Source organism: Acanthochromis polyacanthus, chromosome 2, assembly GCF_021347895.1.
Source record: "Acanthochromis polyacanthus isolate Apoly-LR-REF ecotype Palm Island chromosome 2, KAUST_Apoly_ChrSc, whole genome shotgun sequence".
Lineage (NCBI taxonomy): Eukaryota > Metazoa > Chordata > Actinopteri > Pomacentridae > Acanthochromis > Acanthochromis polyacanthus.
The window spans coordinates 11,240,455-11,262,318 of record NC_067114.1 but is presented as its reverse complement, the minus strand read 5'-3'; the positions used below and the strand labels follow the sequence as shown (position 1 = coordinate 11,262,318).

The 21,864-nt window shown below is 39.5% G+C and overlaps 1 protein-coding gene across 1 annotated transcript in view; it reads left to right on the top strand.

Moving 5' to 3' along the window:
• galnt18b (UDP-N-acetyl-alpha-D-galactosamine:polypeptide N-acetylgalactosaminyltransferase 18b) overlaps positions 1-21,864 on the top strand; it is an 84,147-nt gene that overhangs the window by 22,316 nt on the left and 39,967 nt on the right. Inside the window, exons 2-3 of the mRNA XM_022212710.2 lie at positions 14,994-15,189; positions 17,969-18,135. Of these exons, the coding sequence (XP_022068402.1) occupies positions 14,994-15,189; positions 17,969-18,135 (363 nt within the window). The remainder of the gene's footprint in view (positions 1-14,993; positions 15,190-17,968; positions 18,136-21,864) is intronic.

The following is a 21,864-nucleotide window of genomic DNA, read 5'->3' as shown; positions in this document are numbered from 1 at the left end:
AACCCATTAATGTAATTTAATAGCGCATGCTGCAGGTTGTTATAAAGAAACGGTTTTCTACAAGAAACTAATCAGTGCATTTACATACATTTGTTACGGTAACTAGATGTAAATGAACCAATGTGTTTCAGCCTCATTTTTCTGTTTTGGAAATTTGCTGTCCTCAAGCTTAAAAAAAAACACCTGTTTCAGCTATATTTTACTGGAAGATGCACTGAGGATGCTGTTTGTACTTGTTACCGTGAATCTAGTTTATATGCAGAAGGTCAGTAATCAGATTTTCTCATAATCTGCTGATTATTTTTGGGAGCTTATTGAACAGTACCTGCAATAAATCGTGTTGACGTGCAAACCTGTCTCCCAGAAATTCTGCTTATACAGAACTAATTTGTTTTCTCAATTGCATTTTACAGTGTTTTTAATCCAGGGGGCTCTAAATTTATTTCAAAAAGGGCCTTTGCCTTTGTGAATTTCTAATTTATGAATCTTATTTCGAGGAGAAGTTGGTTTGTGTGTGTTAGGTGTAATTATAGAGGAGGCTCTGTGGCAGTGCACAGCTTTTCTTAACAGTGTAAAGTCTGAAATACACTAAGAGTCACCTGTTCAGTGGTGGCAATGCACTTACTTTGATGCCTGAAGGATAGTTTTAGTTTTAGTGTGACTTTACAAGGAATTATATTAATCACAAGGCTGCATTTTTGTCACTGAAGAAGCATTTTTGACTAAATTTGATTCCTCTGTTTCCCTGAATTAGGGGTAGTGGTTAGCACTTTCGCCTTGCAGCAAGAAGATCCCCGGTTCAAATCCTGGCCTGGGCCTGGGATCTTTCTGCATGGAGTTTGCATGTTCTACCTGTGCATGCGTGGGTTTTCTCCAGGCACTCCGGCTTCCTCCCACAGTCCAAAAATATGCTGAGGTTAATTGGTAATCCTAAATTGCCCGTAGGTGTGAATGAGTGTGATTGTTTGTCTGTATATGTAGACAGACTGGTGACCTGTCCAGGGTGTCCCCTGCCTTCGCCCGAGTCAGCTGAGATAGGCTCCAGCACCCCCTGCAACCCTAGTGAGGATAAAGTGGTGTATAGAGAATGGATGGATGTTTCCCTGAATTGCACACAGAAGCCAGATTTCTGATACACATTGTGACAGGAATCCAGTTTCTGAAGAGGAGTAAAGCCTTTTTACTTATGTGATCATTTCTTTTTGAAGTAGTTGTACCAGACAAACATACCAAACATGCAACAGCAGAATCCTATTCACGGTGGTGTAGAAAGCATGAAGGGTATTTTTGTGTGCCTTGTACTGTTTCTGAGCTCTTTCATTTGAGGAGAATCGCAAGCAAAACCTCCCGCACAAACCCCAGGAGATGAGCGGCTTTTTGAATAGTGACTCTCACAATAATTCCGGCTGTTAAATGACCTGTGCCTTTTTTCCCTCCAAACTCCCCAAGTGAAAAATCAAGGAGCTCTGGAGCTGAATAATTGATATGTACCCCTCACCAGCATCAGCAGAGGTCAGGATCAAACTGCTACCAGAAATAAGATACTGGATGTCAATATCTGCCTTCCAAATCCGCGTAGAGTTCATTAGAATTAGAGCTGAGATTTCTGTCTCCACATGCAGCTTTTAAGAAATAGACTAACAATGTTTTATGGATTCTTTTACTACTTACCAGTGAAATATTAAAGACAGTGTACCACAACCCTTCAGACATCTTAAGATGTTTTTTCATTAAAAGAATCTCTACATGGAGCTGTGATACTGTAGGTGAACATTTTTAGCTAGAATCCTTTTCATTGCTAGAAAGCCACCAAGCAGTAAAATATTCAAGATGAGAAACTCTCTGAGAAGTCAGTGGAGTGTTTTTGTTCTACCAAAGGTGAAGTAATTATGATAATGTAACCATCACTGACAGATTAAAACTTATTTCTTGTTATTGTCATAGTCCTTTGAGAAAATATGCATTATAATTAAATGAATATACTGACACATCTACTTTGATTTGATTTATATACAGCTCCTCAGGCAAGTGCTTTATTTTGGAGATTCTGTTTTTTTTTCCTCAACAAAGGCTAATGATAGAGAAGCTACCAGTTTCTGCTGTTTTTACCTTTTCTGTTTGTCTCATGAATACAGACAAACATTCAGGTTTCTGGTGACACTTGCAGCACAGCCGGCGATGTCAAACAATCGGCCCACCATTTTAGTTCAGACTGAAAAATCTCAACAACTGGCGGTTGTATTGCCGTGAAAATCACGATTCATAGTGGATGAATGGTACTGACTTTGCAGATCACCTGACTACTACTTCTTCTTCTTCTTAGACATATGAGGGAAATGTAGAGATCAGAGTAGGGGTCAATCCAGGTATATTTCAATCTCCTGAACCCCAAAAACTGCTACTGGGTTTACAGAGTTGCACTATTTATTTGTCAGAAACTGCTGAAACAGAAAGAATAGTCAGATTTTCAACTTTCCAATGATTCTATAACTACTCATCTGTGTAGTGCCGTTACATCAGGATGCTTCCAAACGAATCCAAGCTTAAAATTGTGATATTTCATCAAAATTACTTCTACATGTCTCACTCAAAAAATAGTGTCTCCACTGCAACCAATGGACAATCGACAGCTGAACTGCAGGCCGTATATAACAGAGCTGATAGGAGGCGCACATGTAAGCAGTGAATTATATATAATGTGTAAAGTCATTTGTCTAGTATCGGTGACTCCTGTGGGCCACCAGGTTTGTAAAAGTAAACAGTTGAAGAAGTTCAGTTTTCCTAGATGGCACAAAATATTTGAGGTCCTCCAACTTCTCGCCATAATTTTGCCATTTTCACAGAGGTGCAGGACTTTATATTGCTGTTTAAAAAAAGAGCCCACCGTCAGTAAAAAGCAACAGGAGCAAAACAACGCCTAGAAACTGCCTTGGGTTCAGAAGGTTAAAGGTTGGTGTTGGTTGAAACATTTAGCAGGAAGAAGGCTGCGCATTTCCTGCCTACTCTCCAGTAGATTGAATCAAGTCAGTTCTAACAGTCACATTTCCAGTTTAACTTCGATTAATGTTGCACAATATGTGAAATATATTTTCAAAACCAGACATTCAGAAAGACATCAGCATATGAGTAAATGCAGGAATCACATCAGAGGGAATAAACAGTTAAAGAGCCCCCATTGGACTGGGAAAAAAAGAAAATTCGAGTGAGATATTTATTGTTGTTCAACAAGGGAGCAGTTCTGTCACACTAAATGAAGATGGCTAATGATACACCTGTCAAACAACAGCTTGTTAGTTCTATCGCGGTGAATGTGTTGGCATGTTAATATTAGGATTTACCTCGAAGCTGTGTCTAAGTGCAGCCTCGCAGAGCAGAAAACTCTTGTGATTAGCTGCACTTTGGGCTGAAATGGAGACTTTCCATTTTCTGTTCAGTTCACTAGAGATGCTGAAATACTCATTTTTCCTCTCATGCAGTCTTAAGGAGGATCTTTTTTACCCACTTATTAAAAAGTCTCTGAAAACTATGAATGCAGTTGTATTTCTATTTTTTTCTGCCCATTCAGGAGTAATTTCATCAAACTTCTCCTAATTTACTCATTTGTCTCTGGCGTGTCAGGATGTGTCGCTCTGTTATTGTCCTGTTGTGTTATTATGTGCTGTGATAATTCAGCCCCAAAAGCAGCATATCAGCTTAATGGAAAATTATGGGAAAAGTAGGCCTTGGTTCAAAAAATACTTTTTGTACTTTAAAACTTCATTGGCAGTGAATAATTGGTATTGGCTCAGGAAGATAGATGTCCTTTATGTGAGATTAATGGGATTTTTCACCCTGTACTTTTCCATGCCTTGGGCCACATCAGTTTATTTTTCTGCTCTCTCAACACTTTGAAATATTTTTGATTTATATCCTGCGCCAATGAGTGCTTTTCTGAGGAGAAGCTACACCCCAAACTGGAGGAAAACAACCCCGCCACAAAGGACAAATGATGTTAAATGCAGGGCACAGATAGGAATTGCAAGATAAAAAGTGAAAAGATACAGTGAAGAAGCCTTTTTTCTTTCTCCATGCGCTCGGTGCTGAGGAAGTCAGATCTGATAGGAGGTTATAGAAAAGGCATCTCAGATGACTGAATTTAATGGAATGACAAATCCAGCTTTTCAACTTGAACAGTGGGAATGAGAAATGTGGCTCAGAGGCAAGATGTCCAGAGCTTGATATCCCATAACGTCGACACTGTCTCATGATATCTGCTGTTCTACAAAAGAAGCAAAATATTGCAGCTAGTTGCTCGGAATTCTGTGCAATTAATGACATTGAATTTCTAGAGAATCCTTCCGCTAAAGGATGAAAAAGCACAAAGAAAGCCTTTGTACCCTTCTGAAGGGCACGGGTGATTTCAGCGCTTTAATGAGGAGAAATGAACAAAAGGGGTAGAGATGACAAAGGCCGCTCCAAGTAAACATGACCCTCCTCCCAAATTCTGCCACTGCATATCCCCTCCTGGGAATAAACAAAGAGAAAGACACAGCCACACACCCCTATCCTCTTTCAAGAGGAAAATGTCAGTGTGACATGCCAGCTACTGATGCGTCCTAATGAGAGAATTTTCCCCTCCTTAAGTCACAGAGGCCCATACAGCACCTATACCGTGGTGGACTCAGCTTCCCACAGACTAATTGGTTATTAGCTATATATTCTGTCATGAAAGAAAGGACTTCCAGTGAGAAAGGAGTAATAATATAAGTGTTGTTCAAACATGCAAAACTGACCATAGTCTGTATGTAGGAGGTTCTGATTTCTGCAAACATGATCATCTTCTTCATAATATACTTACCTGAGTGTGAAGATAGCCTGATGTCTTTTTCTCTCTCTGTCTGTTTTACAAGCAAGGCATCACTTTATAAAACCTGAACTGATTGATTTTGAATTATGATCCCTTGAGGGTAGCGCAACAAGATGTAAATACAATATTGGCATGCTCTTAAAAAGTTCGTGTGGACGAGGAATCGAACAATGGAAGCAAACCGTTTTGTCCTTATCCAGCAGACAGAGAAAAATTAATATTTATTCCGAGTTATATTGTAAATATATTTAATATTCATCCCTTTTTTGCCTCTGTTTTGTTTTCCACCAACACTTGAGAAAAATATGAGGCCCTTTAGCTGTTTAACTCAGACAAATTGCAGCTGGGTGATCATTCTATGCGAGTTTGTCAGTATGTTTTACGTGGCTCATATTTCTAACGCGGGTCACATGGTGGCTCTGTTGTTAGCGGTGTCGCCTCACAAATAGAAGATCCTCAGTTCAGCCAGATCTTTCTGTGCAGTGTGGGTTCTCACCAAGTGCTATGACTTCCTCCTACAGTCCAAAAACATGCTGAGGTTAATTGGTGACTCTAAATTGTCCATAGATGTGAATGTGAGTGTCATTGTTTGTCTCTATATGTAGCCCTGTGATAGACTGGTGACCTGTCCAGGGTATCCCTTGCCTTCCCCGTAAGTCAGCTGGGATAGACTGCAGCCCCCCTGCAACCCTGCAGAGGATTAAGCGGTGTATAGATGATAAATATTTGAAGTGCAAGCTATCATAGAAAAGTATTGATTAGTGCAGCTTTCAAGTTAATGTGATTAGCGACTAAACTAATCTTGTTGCAAAAAGGGGCATCATCTGTCCAACACTTATGAAAAACATCATCATTGTGCTTCATTATTTGATCTGTTTTTCTTGTTGCTGTTTTGCCAGATGCTTTGCAGACTGCAGGTCTTGGCACAGAATGGATTAAATTCACTTGGTTCATTTAGTAACAATCCCCAAGACGCCATATGCTGCTGAAGTTTGCACAAATCTTTCTAAATGCAGACATTTTCCAAGTCCCTCATAAAACCACTTCTGTTATTCATTCTGACTGCTGCTGTACTCCTAATCTGACATTTAAGGCACCAATTGTGCACCAATAATTGCAGTAAATACTAAAAGCTGTGCATTGCTGCTAATTTCATAAGTGAGGGCTTGACTGGCTGCCAGGTCGCCTGCTTGATTCTACTCCTTCTGTTTTTGCTCATTTTGTTTGATTTAAGGAACGTTTTCATTCAAGTGTCCTCACTCTCAGCTGGCATGTGAATGAAAGAGAATGTGAAAACAATCACTGCCACATACACTGATTAAAAGGAGCTGTATAAATGACTGTGTTTAAAAAAAAAAAAAGAGCTGCCACTGAAGGCTCAAGTCCATCTTTACTCTAGACTGCGGACGAGTCGGGAGGTTATTTCCCAAAGATCTAACACTCCTGCGGCCCAGACTCTTGGGGAGACCCTGTGAAATGGTTTTGAACCAGGCGTCGGCAGAATCAATTAAACCTTTAAACTCATTCTGTACCTCGGAGAGAAACGGTGCAAAGATGATAAAACTGGAGTACTGTGTCTGTGTCATTTAGCTTCTGTTAGGCATCTATCGGCAATATTTTCCAGCAGCAGCAGCTAAAAAGACACAGGCAGGAACAGAACAAGTTAATTTATAAAGAGATGAAAGCATAACTGACCTCCTCTGTGTAAATGGGAGATAAGAGCAGCTTAATCTTAGCATATTTATGAAATGAAACACAGCTCATCTGCTTGCATGTCAAGTTATTATATAAAAACAAGACGTTCTTTGAGGCTACACATTCAGACAAAAGCGTTGAGAAGTGTGAAGGAAGTCATCTGTGTCAAGCGGTTACAAAATGCAAATCAGTGTTTTTATTCTTTGAACTGCTCTTATGTGAGTACTTACATGTATTAATGAGTTTCTGTTGGAGACAAAAACAAAAAGAAGAACGAACATTAGACAGTCGTCACAGTGGTGGGCTTGAGTTAAAGAAAATACCCTCTCATTCACCTCCTGGTACATTACTTTATAAAGTGGACATTGCATTTCTTCTGATCCGTACTGAGACTGGTGCCGTGATAACCTCACAGAGTTGGGCAGTGCATCCTCGGAATATTGCAAACTGGATTTCCTGATCCGTATCTTATTGTCTCAGTGGCTGTTTTTGCACAATGCTTTTGCAACACAGGAGCTTTTTTGTATGTGTTTGTTTATTCCACTGTCCATTCAGCTCTTTCTTTATGTTCAGATTCAGAACATTCACAATACTTCACACCTCTACTCACTTGAGGCTGACAGCTTTAATAAGAGGCAAAATATCCTCAAGACTTACTAGAAAATCCTCTTTATATCCCATGAACAGATAACACTGCCTCGATTTTAATCCACATTCCTGAGAGTTTTAGTATTTGCACAGTTACTGTGCAATTTATTTTTAATGAGCTCATGGTGTCATATAAACCACTTGAATGATTTAAAACTGTACAGTGACTATATGTCATTGTGCAGTTTTTTTTCTGAGTCATGTGACTAATAAGGACAACATATGTACTGAAAAATATTGTACCAATGATAAAGCTGCAGTGAAAAACATATAATAGGTGCATGAAGATGTAAGGGATGCAGAAGGTTATGTCCAGCTCTCACCAGTCCAGCGCTGAGCCTGTACCTGTGTCCATACATACAATACCGCTGAAATCAATACCACAGTATTAAAAAGAGTATTTTTAGCTGAATCAATATATGCAATTGATATCGAATTAACTGTGTTTCACTGCAATTAATTACATCTCAGATTTTCCCATGTATGAAACAAAAACAACGGTCCTTTGTTTTGTTAAACTTGTATTATAATCTTCAAAGTTGGGAAAACAGGACTTTGGAAATCAGTCACGCAATATCTTCATATCATCACATTCCAATTCCACTGAAAGCAATACTTTTCAGTTAACTGGAACATCCTAAAATTCTTTATTATTACTATACCAGAGAGTGCAGGACTCCGCCACGGCTGCTCAGATGTTGTATGATTTTCAACAGATAAATCCGCGGCGGTGTGTTTGCAGTGGTGGAGTCGGTCTGTTTGTCTGTGTGCAACATTACTCAAAAACGGAACAAAACATTTGGATGGAATTTTCAGGGAAGGTCAGAAATGACACAAAGATGACCTGATTCGATTTTGGCAGTGATACAGCTTGTAGTCTGGATGCACGGATTTGTTAAAAATTTCTGTATCATTGAGAGACAGCGGCATGGTGTCACTGTAACCATGACAACAAGTGAACACTATGTCAGCTGCCTGCTGACGATCACATGATTGCAATCCCACTTCTATTCCACTGCTGTGGACTTATTGGGACTTTTCTGTAAGAAATCATACAACAATTGAGCAGCCTTGGTGGAATACTGCGCTCTCTGAGTGCTTTTCTTGTTATTATTAACAATATGACATAATAGAGGTAAAGAAGGCATATCATTGTAGCAGTGAGCCACATTTTTTAAATTCATTTTGCACTTCTGTCAAAACTGCCTTGAACACTAAAAGTTTTTTTTAAATACCTGACGTCTTTTGGCTGACAGCTTCTTTGACATCAAGCAGAAGAAACACCGATGTGTCCTGAAATTTACAGGTGGATGATGACACCTGATTTTTTTTTTTTACCGACATTATACATGAAGGTTTTCTCCTCGCTCTCAGTCCGTGAATATTTCGACTGCAACACGTCGTTTGATGTTTTTGGTTCCATATTCCGCTCTCATTATGATAGATGTAAAATGATACAATGACTGAGGATAAACTGCAAACTGCCTGTTTTAATTGGAGGGTTTTTACAGACCGTTAAATCACGAGAACAGACAAAGAGCTGCCGAGTCGTTTTTGAAATGAGTGTCTGGTGTCGTAGTCAAACAGGGAACTTTAAGTGAATAAAGCGATGTTCACTTGTCAATTTTAGCTTGTAGTTAAAAACATATGAATTCTACAGTCACTGCCATAAGCAACTGTGCCATTCTATGCAGTAGTGATGGTTTTCATTATCTCATTGAGAGTTAAGTCACGATGCAAATAAATTATTGAAACTAAAGCTAAAAGTGAGATAGAAGTAGCTCATTGCTTGTAAATGTAAGCATTAATAATAATAATTTACCCAACACTAATTTGTTTACGTAAATAATTTATTTTCAAGCTAATTGACATCTTTTAATGTAGCTGTTTCACAGTGTTAAAAACAGGCAGCTCCACCCCTTTGCCCTTCATTTCCCAAAGCAGAACATCTGCTTTGAAAAATGTGTGCAAATGATGCTGAACACACTTTGAATTCCTAACATTCCTACCAACTTCCTATTGATCACTTGTCACATTGTCACCATCTGCTGGGCTGAAACGTTGGAGAAAAAAAGTCAGTCTCATTACAGCAGAGTTCCTTAATAAATCAATGAGCTAAAGGTCCATCTCATGTTAAGAACACGTGTTTTCGACCTATTTTAATGCCTTATTTGTCAAAAATAAACAATAATTGGAAGAGCTGCTAAATGTCTCTCCTTTCTTACAGCAAGCTAATACTGGCAGAAAAACAAACAAGCCTCCCTTGTGTGAGGTCTTGGCTGCCTGTTCAGCCAATCACTCATGGAATCCATTTTTTTATTGGTTTTAGTGCATTGATTTTCTGTCGCTTTTTACACCCACCGACTTGTATTCGATGGAGACAGGATCAGGAGGGACCAGTATCGAATTTGTATGAAAGGGCCTCTGGAGGTGCCCAACTTTATTTTATGTTTATTATTCAATATTAAAATGCCGACCTGTCTGGGGTTTGCACTGACTTTCACCTTAAATCAGCCGGGATGGGCAGCCACACCCCCACAGCCCTTCACAAAATAAAGTGGTGGACAGAAAATGGATGGATGGATGGATGGAATATTAAAAGATCTAACATGTAAAAACCAATTCATTTGCTTTTCATCACTGGTTTTCTGCCTCCCTGCTCCACCCACTGTAATTGTTCAGCACAGCATGGAGAGTACAGTCCAGGTTTCTTGACCGAGATTTTACCCTTTCATCGATTTTTCACTAAAGTACCTACAATGGACAAATGCATCCTTCTTTTCTCCCAGTGTGTGCCTTACAGTTTGGAGAGGTGGGTTGAAAAACAACAACCTGTAGTGCCTACAGCAGTGTTATCGAAAGTCTACATCTGTACCACCGTGAGTTAGCACTGCATGGAGGAAATTTATCTCCGAGGTGTCAAAAATGATAATGACTTGCGCTTGAAATTCAAAGCATTTTCCTCTCCACGGGCAGGAGGGCATGAATAAATATAATTTGATAAAATCTTTGTGCATTGTAGAGTGGTTTCATCACTATGAACTGTTTTTTATGGGATGAAATTTAATAATTTACCATGTTCTGCTCTGCCTTTAAAAAGTTTGCTTGTGTTGGACCTGGAGGTTTATTGTTTTCCATCAGTGATGTCTCTGTTAACTGTTGTCTGTTCTCCAGCGGTTTTGTGTTGTTTTTTATTTCACGGTCAGGTTAATGACAATGAGTGCATTCTGGTCGTATGCGCATATCTTCTCCCCTGCCTCTCTCCTCTGTGACTGTGGGAGCAGACAGCTATAACTCAGTTGCCTGGTTGTGCACGCAATGAAAGCACACTTAGTGTTGCACTTCACACACGCCTGGAGTGCTGCTGGGAAACCTGGGGAATACTTTCCCTGTCTGCAAATGTGCACCACTATTTGCCTCAGGTGTTTGGCTGTGCTTTACTTAAGTTAACACGAAGGTTAGTTTCATGTATGTGCATTCAAAAAGACACCGCTGTCCAACACAAGGTAAAGATAAATCACATGGTCGGAGAAGAGGTCCCATGGCATGTCATTAAGCTGTTTAATTCATTTGAACCACCAGATGAATGGGCCTTGAGGCACACTCGCCCAGATTGAAAGACTTACAGAACTTGTATCTTGTCCTTAGTTTAATCACAATGTTGTTTTATCTGGAGCTGAGACCCTTCCTCTCTACTTTGCTGCTGTGAGACTTTAAAAACTGTGTTGAAGTAATTCTGCCGTGGGCTCCATTTACTGTTTTCTCAACTTGGAGTGGTTGTTGGCTTTTTTTTTTTTTTTTTTTTGATTTGTTGATGTTTCACTAAGCACTTTTTAAAATACAGTCATAGCTTCAAGAAAATCTGTGCCAGGATTTCTCAATCGATTACTCATAAAATGTGGTCTGATCTTCATTTAAGCCCCAGTTATGTATAAACACAATCTGAGTAAACTGAGAACACACAACGGTTGAACTTTTCGTGTGGTTTGTGAACACAGTGAACGATCTCTTACATTGCAGAGTGGGAAAAAGTAGGTGAATTATTGAATTTAGTAGCTCATACAAGCAACAACAGCCTTCATGAGAAGTTTCTTGTATCTACTGATGAGACTTTTACAACAGTGAGGAGGATTTTTGCCATTCCTCTCTACAATGCTGTGTCTTGACTGAACAGCTCTCTTCAGGTCATGCCACAGCATCTCAGTTGACTTAAGGTCAGAACTCTGACTTGGAAAAAAAAAGTTCTTTCTTTTCAGACATTCTGCTGCTGATTCACTTGTGTGCTTCAAGTCATTGCCTTTATTGCCTCAGCCAACCTCTCCTTAGCTTCAGGTCATAGACTGTTTCCCTGATATTCTCCTGTAAAATTTCTCGATACATTTTCTAGGCCCTGAGGTCGCAAAGCAGACCCAAACCATAATACTCCCTCCACCATGCATCACAGTTTAGATGAGGTACTGGTGTGTAGTTCCTTTTTTTCATCCAAACATAGTATTGTGCATTTTAGGTAAAAAGTTGCACTTTTGTCTCATCAGTCCACAGAATACAGTGTTATGATGGATATTGGAAACTTGAGAAGTGCTGCAGTTTTCTTCCCAAGAGCAGCTGTTTCCTTTGTGGTGTTCTTTCTTTCAATACCATATCTTATTTAGTGTTTTTTCCTATGGTGGAAACAAACAAAAGCTTAACAGGCTGGAGACATTTCTGTGGGATTTTTTTATGTTACTGTTGTTCTTATTCACCAGATGCCACCTTTTTTTTTTTTTTTTTAAATCTTTGCAGGATGCTAATTTTAAGGGAGACTAGCAACGGTCCTGAATTTTTACAAGGTCTAATTACCAAGTAGACCAGTAAAAATCCAGGTCTTTGTAAATGCTTTTGTTGCTTTTTCCATATTCATGCATCTCAATAATACTTCACCTCAGGTCTTGTGAAAGTTGTTCATCAACCAATCACGAACCAGTCTTTCTTGAGAAGAGCCAATTTCGTACAATCCAATACCACGCAAGAAAGTTACATATGAAACTAGACCTCATTGTAATCGCACCTAGGTTTTTATATGGATTAAACACGTGAATGAATGTTAATTATTAAACTGTCAATAATGAAGTGCTTGTAAATACATAAATGGTGAATAAATGACACACCTAGGATAGCTGTGAACCCAGTTTCCAGCCTTTGCACAATTCCCTGGCTATAGATTTACATTCAACATTGTGAAATGAAACATGAGGTTGATTTTTCAAAACTTCCATCTTGTTTAAATCTACAGTAGATTTTTTTTTTGGCCACTTGGGAGCTGCAGAATGTACTGTTGAGTACAGCATTTACATATCATCAAATTTAAAATTGAATCTGAATTTGTAAACTGTTGTTCCTTTGCACATCCTTAATTATGGTGACTAAATCATTTAGTTGGAGTTATATTTCTAACCCATTGGCCAATCTAAGTCTAACATTTGCTCTGTTTCATCTGTTTTTGGTTATCTTCTGGGTCTAGCTGTTAAATGATGCACTATGCTGACCAGCTAGCCACTGTACTATCTGCTATTTACTGTTTGCTGCTGGCCAGAAAACGAGCCATTGGTTTACAAAATTTTGAATCTTGTTTTTATGAGAAATAATCTAATATAATTATTTGGTGAGCAGTGGTACCACCAAATGCCTAGAGGCTATTGAAAGCTTATTCAGGTGCCTGTTTGTAAGTCAGGCTTAGGGTGTATAAGTATGAATTTGTTCTCTGAGTAACCATGTAAAACAGGCACTGTGTGTTTTATTTTACAGGATATGAACTTTGGAACTACAGATACAATCCTTTTACTTCAAGCAAAATTCACTATTATCTCCTGCCTTTTCTGAAGAAGTTCTTTTTGTTTTGGTTCACTATGTAATCCTATTATACCTGCCTATCCTCCATATTGTTGTTTTAGTTCTGACTTGGCTGACACGGTTTGTCAGTCCGGTGCTAAAACAATCTGCTCATGAATATTAACCATTCTCAATCTGCTTAAAACACACACTGTACACACACACACACTTAACCTTGTCTTCTGTATGCAGTGTCACCGAGGGCTCAGAGCATCTCTCCTCTTTGGCTCTTTGAGGCTTCTTAGTTTTTGTTTATTCCTCACTGTTTCATGTCTTGCCTTGGATTTTAAAATAGTTTTGGGTCTTCATTCACCAGCCTAAACTGTTCATTCATCTTTACCATAGTCTGACACTTTAAATGCATATATTAATCTAAAACGGCTTCAACATAAGCAGCAGAAAACACCGCTATGACAAATAGTATTATTAAAAGGAGGAAATCATTCTTCTCCCATAGCCTGTATTTCATTTTAAACTGTTTATTGTGTCTGCTAGGATGTGAATTATCCCTGATAGCATCAGCCTGTAAAACCCAAACTAAAATACTGAAGCTTTATAATGAAATGTCTCTTTTTTATTGTTCTATAGCCTCAATATGCTGCATGATGGTGCTGATTTCCTTTTCATCTAATGAAATTATAAACGCATAATAGCAGAACCACTTTTCATTAGATTTAATTTCCTGTTGATTTGGTCATTTTAATTAACAATATGCCATTATTTACCATGACACAGAGGTAAATTATTGAGTATATTATTTTCTGGCCAGTTTTTCTCTGAGACCATCTGTTTGCAGTATTATAGGTTGTATAAATTAAATTTAATGTCTATAGATTGAACCCATCATACAGCTTACAGTCCTAGAGAAAGAAATGCCATTGAGGATTTTTCTCTGCTGCCACCAACCTCTCACCCGTACTCCATTTTCCCAGAGATTATAAATATCACAGTGCTGTTCAATAACACCGCAGTCCCACAATATTCAGGCTCAGCTGTCACACACTATTGAATCCCTGCATAATGTCCCAACAGGTACTTGGACTCAATGAAATTGCTGTATTAAATGAAAAACCCTGGAAATCTTCGGGTACTCTTTGATTTTCAGTGCTAGACAGTGTAATCATGCAAGTGCAGTTGAGAAATTTTTTGCTGTGTACTTCCTCTTGAAGATGATATCACTTCATTTTTATCTACTTTACGTACTGTATGTTTGGCATTTAAAACACTCGCCTGTGGGTAGAGCTCCCTGACTGTTAAGTACACTCAGAAGTTTGCCTTTAAAGTGCATTAAAACTCTCTTGGAAGCGGTACAAAATGTCTAAGAGATACCACCAGTGTTTTAGGAAGTCTGAGCATGAAGTGAATCTATCAACAAGGACCACAAGCAGGACTTTATCACGCTCAACGTGTGTTTGCTAAATGTCTCTGTGCTCTCATTTTTTAAACACAAACTGAATCCTTCTGCAATCTTATATAAGAGCACACTCAGAGAAGGGTTCAGTTATTCCAAAAAAGATCACAGTTGATTAATTATTAAAGGGAGGTTGTGTGTTTTACTGTAGCGATGCCTTTAGGGAAATTAGTTTCACTTTTCTTGTCTGTGTAGGTCAAAGAGCAAAGGCAGCTACAGAACAGCCCACCAGCAGCTGGTAGGAATCAAATCTTTTGTTCAAGGACAACAGAGCATCTCATCGTGTGCGTGAACTCGTGGCGTTTCTGTTGAAGGACAGCCAGTCCGTCTCTTTAAATAACAGGCCACCCCTCACCTGCTAACATACATTACAGCACAAGGACGGCATTCATCACAGGGATTATATTAGTGCTATCATTTTTCCACATTCCTTAAATGTCACCTTACAGTCAACCTCGCCAGCAGGTTGAGACGCTGCGGCCTAGACAAATATTCATGTGTTATTTGTCTTCCTGTGCCTCCCAGAGACACCGGGGAGAGGAGACGACAGTCAGCCGGACACATCATTCTCTGACTCGTCGCTGTTTGCTCACTGGGGTCAGGAGCTCGGTCCAGACAACCGGCGGGTGGCACTGAAGATGTTCCAGTACTACGGATATAATGCCTACCTCAGCGATCGTCTCTCTTTAGAAAGGCCGATACCAGACCTCAGGCCTGATGGGTAAGATTGCAGCGAGAATTGTTCTCAAACACTTTTCAGATACTGACACCCTACACTAGATGTTTGAATTGTTTGAATAAATCATTTATTTCACTGTTGTTTTCTGACACATTCTGAGTTGCAGACTGAGAGTGAGTTCTGTACCCAAATTTTGTGCTGCAAATGTAGCAGTTTAATCATGTGCAAACTCATTTTTCACCTCGATTTTCACCTGGTGGATTACAGTTGTTACAGCCTACAACAAAATTTATTTTTTATTTTAGTTAATACTTATATTATCTAGAGGATAAAGTGGAAAAGCATAAGTAGCAATGGGAAGCTTATGAAAAGGGACATGTATTTTAGACAAATGTGCTGATGCACCACTTAGATATACTTGAACTGCCACTGCAAGGCCAATGGGGATGCAGAACATTATTTAATAAGAACAAAACTAATTAGTGGTGTAGTGTAAGTGTGATATCAACTAACATGTTCAGGTTTCCGCATCATTGCATGGGGAAATTTTACATTGCGATGTCAGTATATATATATGTCTATACGGATTATTAGGATCATTTAGCAATTAGCACCTGAACAGTCCACTGATGAAAAAATCAACACCACAGCATTGCTAGAGGCACTGTAAGGATGTGCTTTGAGTTAAATGCAGATATCAGCATGATAACATGCTCACATTTGTGACACAAACAGCTGTAGATTGTTTCGTCTTAGTTTAGCATGATATCATGATCCCATCTGCTAATTAACAGGAACCAGAAAGTAAAGCTGACACTGATGAAAACTCGTTCATTTTGCTGGTTATTGGTCTAAAATAAAAGGATTGGATTATTAGAAATTTTGACCTGTGGCAGTGTGAAATGAAAAGTCAGGCACCTGATGAAAAATCTGTGTCACGACAAGTCATTAGGATTTGTCTTTTTAGGACTGCGAATGTCAGAATGAGATTTCTGGAGTGCAGTAGTTCACTGATTGACCAGAGCTGACAAATCTATCATAATTATTTTTATTATATATCACTATGACAGTTGCTTTCTCTGTTATTAGTGATTCTAGCATTTTTTAGTATATAGTATTCAAGAAACCAAATATTTGGTATGTTTCCTCAAAAAATAAACTATATGAATTACTAAGGGAACTGGCAGAGTTCATCCTCCACTAAGGCCAACGCCTTGTCTCACAGTTTAAATGAAAGGTATCCAGATCTGCACTGGAATTTTAATTACTTATTCCTGTGCCATTCCTCCATCCTTCCACCAGGTTTAGTGAAGTATGATGATTTTTGCATATCTTGTATCTTGCTGCCAAACAGACAGATGGACGGACAGACAAACAAACGGCACTGATCACATACCTCCGCCTCAGCTCTCGCCTTGGCGGACGAATAAACAAAGGACCTCATGGAGGCCACATGGAAAAACACATTGCAGTTCCCTCTCAAACACTGAGTGCCTGTAATCGAAAACCAATGAAGAGTTTACTTTTGTGTACACCATTCAATACCCCTACCTGCTGCTGAGTTAATCATGTTATGGAGGCTAAAGAAAATGCTGGTTTAGGCTTGTTAGTGGGCAGTTCTTGCTGTACAAATGCAAATAACGGATCGGCCATCTGAAGATGACAGGACAGCTGTAAATTAATAGACAAAGTAAGAATATATTCAAGATGTCATGCATGTATTTTTGCACTGTTGGCACTTTTATTAAGTTCTGGACAGAAAGCACCACATTTCTACAAAGTCAAAACAGCAGCATCTTCACAGGGAGTTGTTTACACCCTGCCATGTTGGCTGGGACTCAGCAGAGCTTTCATGTTCACATTACTTAGGTTGCAGGAGCACGTAAGATGATATCCTGGTGAGAAAGTTTGCACAGCTCAGAAATCTTCGGGGCATTTCCTCCACTGCACATCGCTAAACTCCCTTCAGACCATTCATTCTTACTAATACTGGCTCCGTACACTCACCCGAAACCGTTCCAGGGGAGACATTAATCATACACATTTTGTGTCTCTGTTTCACATTTCCCAAACATGGTGCCTGAGCCATGGCATTGTGTAAATACAACAGGAGGGAGAGCATGATGAAGCAGAACAGCAATGTGATTTTGTTCAATTTTACAGGCTGGAGCGGATAAGATATTACAATCCCAGCACAGTTTTCTCTTTAGAATTAAATTAAATGGACATGTCAAGAGGATTAGGATGAGGGCTTTTTAACAGATTTTGCTTCCACAGTCCACAACTATTATTAAGGGAATATTCATCTTGTAATTTGTTGTACACAGAAACCACAAACAGAAAACTCAGTGATCAGGATTTCATTTTGAAAAACCTCAATTCAAAGTGAAAGGCATGCTGCCTGGAGCTTTGTGGTCATTTATTACAGCTTGCTTTGTCTGCTGGTCTTCTCGTCCACAATGCAAATATCAACATGCTTTGAATGTATTGGAGAAGCTCAATTTATTACAGACTTTCCTCTATTTGTTCCCGCGAAACCAATTCATTTCATATAGCTGCATTGCTGTAGCACCATGAGTACAGTAGCACTCTAAGTGTTAAATTTTGAAAAATCCACCAGCCATAAAGCGTTGCCAGTGCCAGCAGTTATACCTTGATTAATGAATATAGGTTCCTGATAAAATCTGCCAAGCACCTGGGTTGGCATGAAACCTGACAATATCTTGCTCTTTGGGAATTAAAGTCAAATGATTCACTTAATCTTCTAGACGAGATAAAGACTGACGCTTTGTCTCAACGAAGATTTATTTGTCCTCCACAGGTGCAGAAACGTTACTTATCCTTTGAACCTCCCACAAATGAGCATTGTGTTCATTTTTGTGAACGAAGCCTTGTCCGTCATCCAGCGGTCCATTCGTTCTGCCATCAACAGGACGCCGTCCCACCTTCTCAAAGAGATCATCCTGGTGGACGACAACAGCAATAACAGTAAGCAGCATGACTTCATGATACAAAAAGGGACTGTTTCATAGTGTTTTTTTTGTTTTACCCTAACAACAACGAATCAAGATCTGAATTTATTAATATGTCGAAGCAACATGCATTAAGCCTTTCCTAAACCAAAATCACAAACACAAAAGGTGGAAGTAAGATAGCAGTGCATAACCAAGTGTGTTAATCTACTCCTCCATAAGCTGCCATCAGGTAGTCAGCTCATTACATACAGTTGTCTAACAAGTACAATTTCCAAAACTAAGGAGAACGTAATCAGATCAACAATATGTGGTGTTGAGTTGCAGTTTATATATGTGTCGTGTTTCCCCACTTCAAGCTAGCAGCTCTTTCCTTCTCTTTATTGGTTCTGGAAGCTGAGCAAACAAAGCCAGCAAACATTACGCAAGGCAGCTTTACATTTGCCAAACATTTGTCGGTTCTCATTTTAAAGGCCCCTTTTCTTGTAATGTCAGAAATGAAAACAATATAGCTTGAAACACTCTGCATTTCAGTTTACATACCAAATATATTTATAGAAGTGATGTATGTACATGTACGACTCTTGAAGTCTGCAGAGGAAGATGAAATAATGTGGCAGCAGCAAATAAATTTTGTATGTTCCAAAATAAATAACATCATATGTCACACTCAATGAAGACATCAGAGCAGCACAGACACATTTGTGAATCTACTTAAGGGCTTGCTGTTATAGGACTATTCTCCTCGGGATACAACAGAGATTAACTTGGCAGTCCTTGAGAGCAGAGTTGCTAGCTGCTGACCAGCCTCACCAAACTGCAGCTCTCGCATCTCAGGAGATGCAGAAGAAGTTTTTGTTTGACACAAATGCATTACTGCATTGTCAAAATTTAGGGTCAGCAATGAAAAGGCCCCCTGAAACAGTTAAGGCCTTCAAAACCCTGATTTTCTGATCAGTAACCCACAGCCTCAACCATCAAGCCTTTACTGTGGACCAAATTTCAAAATTATCCAGATACATTGGCCTTACATTCAAAATCCGAATGGTTGTTTCCTCGTCTCCACCACAGCTGGTTGGTGTTGATGCATTCTTGGATATTTGTCTGCCGCACAAGTCAGCAACCACAGTATCCTCGATAAAATGGTCTGTGAATGAGAACTCAAATGGAGCAAGGCCACTATAGTGTACATATCAGTGTTTACATGTGTAGAGAAGTCCGTATCTGTGATATTTACTGCTCCACTGATGGCCTCCAGACTCCTTAAATGTTAATTAGGGTCTGTGTTCACTGGATTTAACTGATAGATGAATAACACTAATGAGCTCCAAAGCCAGGAAATTTGCCCCGAGGCAGATAACAATCCAGCAAGGTGATGAAGTGTTTGTACATGTCTTGTCTGCATTTGCAAGCCTAATTCCTACATCTGCATGCATTGGATGTAGTGTAAACAGCATCAGGTCGAAAAGGCATTTTATGTATGCTGACAATGTGTAACTGCTGAGCTGCGTTCATTCACTGATGTTGTCTCTGAGATGACAGATGTGTGAGATCACTGATGGGTGACTTCGGTCTGCCATGCAGAGACACAAAGAATAGCTTTGAAGTTACCTGTGAGAAGTGGCCTTAGTAATTTACAGTACAGTGCAGGAATTAACTACTTTACGGAGGCAGAAAGCCGGCTATAAAAAGTTAATGATAATGTGCCAAGGTCATTTATAGACGATGCGCTTTAAAACGGGCCGCACTGCTTGTAACAAGGACTGAATCAGCCATTAGAACAATCAACATGGGAAATAGTGGCATTGGGAAGATTTTTTTTACTGAAGTCAATAATGCAAAACATGTAGCATGGCCTGTAGCCTGCTGGAACAGAATATAGATCATTGCGGTATTTTTTTTCTAAACTCATCTCAACATGCTGGAATAAGAATGGTCGCTGTCCCTGGGCTGTTTTTGACCAGAGAGTAACATTTCCAAAGTTATCAATTAAAATGTAAAAGTGAAAACCTAAAACTTTGCTGCTGCCTCTTCTGGCACAGGAGGATTAGCACATCGCCGCCAATAAACATTCATATTTCATCATGTAATTGAGAGCTGGGGAGTGGTTGCCTTTAGCTCTTTCAGAGACCCAAGTCACGCATTGACATTTTGCTGATGGCATTTCACCCTGTTTGCTCGAGCACTCTGTCACAGTGCGTCTGATAGGCCTGGTGGTATCATTATCGCCATGACTGTGAATCTTATCTGTGCTAAATGTCGTTAGCCTATTGACCCGTGATGCTGCTGAGATTGTTGAAGGGGTCATCATCCACCGCTAACCTCCCGGTCATTCACAGCTTTACATTAGTCACCCGCCACTGTCACAACCAACCTCTGAGAGGCATTAGCATGCAGGAGAATGTGTAGCCATCAAGGGAGAGAAGGGCAAATTGACCTAACTGATTCCTCCTTAATTGGATAATGTCCCAAGCTGTGGCCCGAGAAAGGCTCATCTGTGTAAGAGCAAGGATTTGAGAGGGGCTCACTTATTATACAGGCTGTTCGAGGATTCCATCCTTTACCTTAAGTGATAATATGCCAGGGAAGAGGATTTTGTGATGAGCCACTAACTTCAAGTAAAGCACAGACAGCAGAAAAATGTTTAGAGAATCTATGTTTGTTGCAGAAGTCTGTCTCTGCAGGATCACTAGTTGTGAGGAACTTTTTGAGTCGGCCATTTAAACCTTTGCCCACTGAGAAGAGGGTGTTGAAGATTTTTCTTTGGTTCATTAATCCTTTATTTACACAATCTAGAAATCAATACGTCTGAAAAGTCAATTTTATTGCCTAAGGTAACTTCTTTCATTTTCTTATCTTTCCCTGTGGCATAGGAAGATATTCATTTCATTACAGCTGCAAGAAAAGCAGCAAATAACTTCATCTGAGACGTGTTTTTGGAATTTTTGTTGTGACAATTTGTTGCTAGCCAAAACCTGTGGCTTGCGTCTGCTCTCTTCCAAGCATTGTGCATTCCTGTTAGTGGACTGACTTCATGTGGATTCATTCGGCACCTCAGGTGTGCAGAGAAGTTCCAGCAGCCATTTGAAACCAGTTGGATATCCAGCAAGTAGTTGCTGCAGGTTTGGCCAACGAAAGCTGGAAGGCACACAAAAGCTGGGATGATATCAGCAAAAAAACCAACAGAGCTGAGTTTACAGTTCTGTACTGCCAAGTATGATGTACAAGCGGAGCACATTTATGCTGGAACTTCAGCAACATGTGTTCACAGTGTTTTGAACAAATTGCCAGGTGGACCCAGGGTTTGATTGTAAGGAAGAGCGAGTATTTTAAACACAGATTTTTCACCACCACAGAGTTGTGTAGTGAGAAATTGCCAAATGGTGCAGTGCAAACTACACAGCAACTGTGAGACCTGTATCCATGCCGATTCGCCATCTGCTGTGCAAACAGTAACGCCTGCGTGGTGATAAATGGTGTTTAGTTTGAACGTGCAGGAGGAGGATATAGAATATTCGAGGCACAGACAGACAAGCTCAGGGTTGACAAATACGGACAAACAATGAAATATCCTTGAAGGGTTGTGCACGGAATAATATATATGACATTGCCATGATTAATTCTCTGCACAGTCAAAGAAAATTAATACGGTTTTTAAACCATGTTAGATGTAGAACATTTTAAAAAACAAAAGCTTTCATAGAGTGCTGCTGGTAGTTACACACAGTTCCCTGCAGTGTCTTTT